Source organism: Coffea arabica, chromosome 5c, assembly GCF_036785885.1.
Source record: "Coffea arabica cultivar ET-39 chromosome 5c, Coffea Arabica ET-39 HiFi, whole genome shotgun sequence".
Classification (NCBI taxonomy): Eukaryota; Viridiplantae; Streptophyta; class Magnoliopsida; order Gentianales; family Rubiaceae; genus Coffea; species Coffea arabica.
In genome coordinates, this window is record NC_092319.1 from 44,661,837 (window position 1) to 44,666,637 (window position 4,801).

The 4,801-nt window shown below is 35.0% G+C and overlaps 1 protein-coding gene across 1 annotated transcript; it reads right to left on the reverse strand.

The window, feature by feature from the left end:
* Positions 1-1,081: 1,081 nt before the first annotated feature.
* LOC113689848 (WRKY transcription factor 28) lies at positions 1,082-4,191 on the reverse strand. The gene is made up of 3 exons (XM_027207640.2): positions 3,351-4,191; positions 2,747-2,890; positions 1,082-2,123 (listed from the first exon to the last, which is right to left on the reverse strand). The coding sequence occupies exons 1-3, from the start codon at positions 3,854-3,856 to the stop codon at positions 1,760-1,762; spliced, it is 1,014 nt and encodes a 337-aa protein (XP_027063441.1). The 5' UTR covers positions 3,857-4,191; the 3' UTR covers positions 1,082-1,759.
* Positions 4,192-4,801: the final 610 nt, after the last annotated feature.

The following is a 4,801-nucleotide window of genomic DNA, read 5'->3' on the forward strand; positions in this document are numbered from 1 at the left end:
TTAGAGGAAAGGTGTACCATATGCACTTACATGAAAAAGGAAATCTGAAGTCCGCAAGCATTTAATTTATACGTGTAGTTTAAGCAAAATCTCCTTCATTTCTACAACCTTTTTTATGAGGGAGAATGGTGACAAAATTTGCATGGCCACAATTCTTTTGTCGAGCCCATTTCCTATATATTATTACAGGAAAACACACAATAAAATCAGTGAAATTCAATGAAATGTCCTGGAGATTCTCTGGCTCTCATTATCTCCGCATGCACAAGCATAATTCTTTACTTACTTAACACATTTTATAAAATGTTGCATGCCAAGAGGAAAACTATGATCAAACTGGTTAAAGAGGTGGACAAACTGCTGCAACCAATGCAGCCTAATGTCTCAATATCAGGAAATTTAAGTATCCCCGGCCGTAGTCCTATGTATCATGAATAATTATTGCTTTGTGTGTGGGATTTTATGCTAGAATTTATGGTTTTCACAACATTTCACAATTTCAAAAGATACTTGTGTTGGTTTTTAGATTCCTTGCTTTTCGAGATGCAACAAAAGCTACCCTCCTATCAAAAAATTTTCACAATAATCCATTTTATCTTCAATATTTTTACAACGTTTAAATTGCCTACCTTTAAACAATCTTTTTGTGAAGCAACAATCAAATTTATGTTCTCACCTAATAAAAACAATCAAATTAGGCTCAAGGACGACAAAAACAATCAAACTAGAATTTTATATTTAAACTCCACCACTTTCATTTCATAAGTCTTTTGGTTGTAAATTTGAATTAATCTTTTACACACTAACAATGAATATATTTTCCGGTTTGGATGCATCACAACTAATCATAATTTGAATTTGAATTTAAATTTTTTGTTTTTGTGTCATGTATTCAATTTTGTTAGTGTATATACTATCGTTGTATGGAAAATTAACCCTTTAAATTTTGTGAAACATCTAGGCCTTTAAGAATTATGTGCTACCAACTCACTCCCTCCAAGGTATCCTACCGCCTGGAGCTAATCTTTAAAAATAAAATGGCTTAATGTAATTACAGCACAAAAAATACAATTATAAAGCATATAATAATTGGTGTAGTAGATTGAACATTTTACAAGGCTATGGTGTTACAGTGAACAAAAAAATTGAAGACATAAATTGTGCCAATTAGTAACAAGATTAATCCACACAGAAAATAATGGCAACGATATGACAATATTAGGCTACAAATAGATTTACGTCAATCTAACACTATACAGAACTTGGGATAACAGAAAAACATTAAACATCAAAACTTAGAAAATCATTAAATCAAATGAATATTACTTGGGACATTAATTATCACCTCTTCATAAGCTGCAGTACTGAACAAAGGCCTTGTTTTCTCTTTGTTGAATATGAACAAGTAAGGCCTTGAATTCAACTAAGTTTGGCACAAACCCCTTTGGTTGAAACAAGAGAAATCCTGATTCTCTAACTGTCCATTGCTCCCATTTAAGTTCCCTTCACCTATATTGGAAGCCTTTGATTAACTGAAGTAAAAGGCTGCCATCCATCTTTATGGAATAATTATGGAGTAGGACATTGGGCACCAAGAACCACCCCATACTCATTTCAACAAGTCAGAAACTTGCACTCAACGCCATTAAGTGATCCATACTCAGGTAAAGTAGCTCCTAACTTCAGTAGTTGATAAACATAAACTCAACTCCAATAAAGAATTGAAGAGGGTTTCTGATTGACTGATAGAAGCACGCTCTCAGGGCTCAGGTTTGTGCATGAATGAAGGGTTCATGTCTTGAAAAAAGTTTGTATAATCATGAGGAAGCTGGAATTGCTGATCCTGAGGATTGAAGTTTTGATAGTAAGGGGGATTTTGGTAGTTTCTACTAGTTGAGGGAAGCATATGAGTTATGAACTCTGGAGGAAAAGTAGGCAATGATGCTGAATTTGACGATAAAAAAGAAGGTGACAACATTGCGGCCGCATTTCCTCTGAGTGTGGCTGGACAGTGATGGTTATGCTGGCCTTCATATGTAGTTATCACTATTGATGGATCTTGAAAGGATCTTTCAACTCGTTTCTTCACAATGCATTTCTGACTTGTGCATCTATAGTAACTCCTGCAAAGAGAATAACACCATGATAGAAGGATAACAAGATTGGAATTGAGAGTACATACGTGGGTACTTTATGAATTTGCCTACAGACGTATATTTCTCAACCAATTGATTCTTGAACTAGACAGCTTGTTATTTACAGAACTAGTCATCTCATTAGTTAAGATACAGAAGTTACACGTAGATTTCAAAGTGTTAGCAAGGCCAATTAGTGACAATTCTTGTTCGACTTTCAGAGAGTATACTAGAGTTTTACCTTTTTAGTTCCAGAAGCCTTTAGCTCGATCATGCAATGAACCAAGCTTAGTATCTAACAAGCACTTAAACTATTGACACCTTTAGGCCTTTCACTCTGAAATACATATTAAATTTGGACTTGCAAGAATTTGTATCAGTCTGAACATCAAACCAGTTTTCTAGCCAAATGAGGACGTCAAAAGTTGTACATTTTGCTAAAGATGAAATTGCTAACCTGCTTTAGTCACACAAAAACACACACGCAACACACAAACACACGAACGGGCATACATTCTTTAACTGCGGCGCAGCATTAAGGGGAATCAAGGTTAAATTATACGCTTCTGATGCAAGACTTTTGCATAAGTGAGTACTTAAAAAAATCCAACCTTGGAAAAGGGCTATTCTTGACGGCTTTCTGTCCATACTTTCGCCACCTGTATCCATCTTCAAGATGATCAATGTCACTCTTTGTCAAGAACGCGAATCGCGGTTCTCTTGGCTTTTTTTCCCCTTTCTTTTTTGGTTTATTCCTGCAAGAATCAACACCTCAAAGTTCAACTCAGTTATCAAGAAGTGTTTGCTTCAGAACATGCAAAAAGTTATGCAATTAGGGTTTTCTGATCATGTTTAAGGTTAAAAAATAGAGTACTTATTGAAGATTTATGCTCTCGAGAAACTAACCAAATATAATTCATTTTTTTTAAGTGTATACAAGTCATTAATTATAAGAAAATGCTATGAATATGAAACACAACAGATTCCAAAGTTACTGTTTTTAGTGACAAAAGATGGTCTAGATTCCTTAATTATATCCAACAGAATGGAGAAGACTTGTAAAAGGCTCAAAAGTCCAGCAGGAAAAACTAACTCATTAAAATAATCCTAGTTGGCATAATATCTTATTTAATTATGAAAACAGGTTTCCATGAAAGAAGGCTCATCTTTATATCTAAACTTAAAAAAAAAAATTCTATAATATAAAAAACCCACAATTTCTTAGACTTGTCATCCCTATCTTCACTCCCTTTTGTCTGCAAATCAGTGGTGTTGCTTTTTGAAGACTCCTCTTCTACACCAGTCTCATTTGAAGAACATGACAAGGAAGAAACCGGCGTTCTGGGATTTTCAGCACTGGTAGTGGCAGCACCAGCTGCAGCCTCTCCTAGAGAAGTAGTATTTTTGTCTGCTGATGAATTATCTACCGGACAAACAGATTGATCAGGCAATGAATTGCAAGACATATCGAAAGCCCCCGATAGATTGTTGTAATCTGCTGCTGTTCCTTGTAAACAATCAGTGAAGCTCATGTAAGAGGTGGGATCGTACGCGGATGATGATCCAGCTAAGTTTTGTGATGTAGATGGTTGATTATACATCAAGGAGTTACCACCACCGAAAAAGGGAAATGTACTTGTACTCCCTCCCGTCCCCATGTAATCATGGTAAAAAGAGTTAGTACCATAATGGTAGCCATCATTTCTGTGATGATCAGACATGGATGGTATGACACAATTATGGAGTACAAAAGACAACAGACTAAGAGGAGCGATGGAGAGTTTCACAGACGGATCCCAAAATTGATACAGAGAAAGAGATCTAGGAGAAATTAAGGGACAGATGAAGTCAAGAAGTGTGGAGAAGGTAATCTTAAGACTAACTGGCTAGATAATTTTTGGTTGGATGTGAATATGAAAGAGGGAACTTTGGTATGGGGTTTAAGAGAAAAGACCAGCTCTTTAGTTCGTAGAAAATATCAGAGGACTTTGCACTTGCAGCTCATTATAATGTTTCGAGAGAGAGATAGGAAGGGAAAAATAGACCGTAGCTTTAGCTTTTTAGGTAACTAGCTCGAGTTTGGTCCTATTTATTTATGGTGAAGGCTGTGACTCGCATTAGAACGGATTTTGGATTCGCGCATTAGATTAAGGGCACATGATTTGTTACAAGACAGTAGTATGGTACAGATGAATATAATTCTTTAAGCTAACATTCACTGTAGTGCATTTTATCGTATGTAAGTTTCTTGCATTACTTGTGGGATTGCAAGGGTTAGCTGACTAATAATAATTACTGATTTTCAAGACAAGCAGGATTTTAAATAATTGGTAAAGTATCTACATATCAGGGGTGAAAAAAAAACCTAAAAGATAGGGAAAAAAAAGATAGGATAATGATAGATTTGAAAAATTAAATACTGGTTGAAAGTAATGTGTAACCCTCAAAATCACAAATCTCCATATTTTCCATAACCAAAAATAAAAAGATGCCCATCTTTTGACTAGTTTAAGTGACTTTTTTTTTTCTTTTTGTGGTACGTGAGAAGTTTTGAATTTAAAATCTTCTATTTATGATTCTTCACACATTTCCATCTAACCCCTCAGTTTAAGTGACAATGAATAGCTTAAAAAAGCAAAATAGGACAAAATTAATCGTTTAATTAA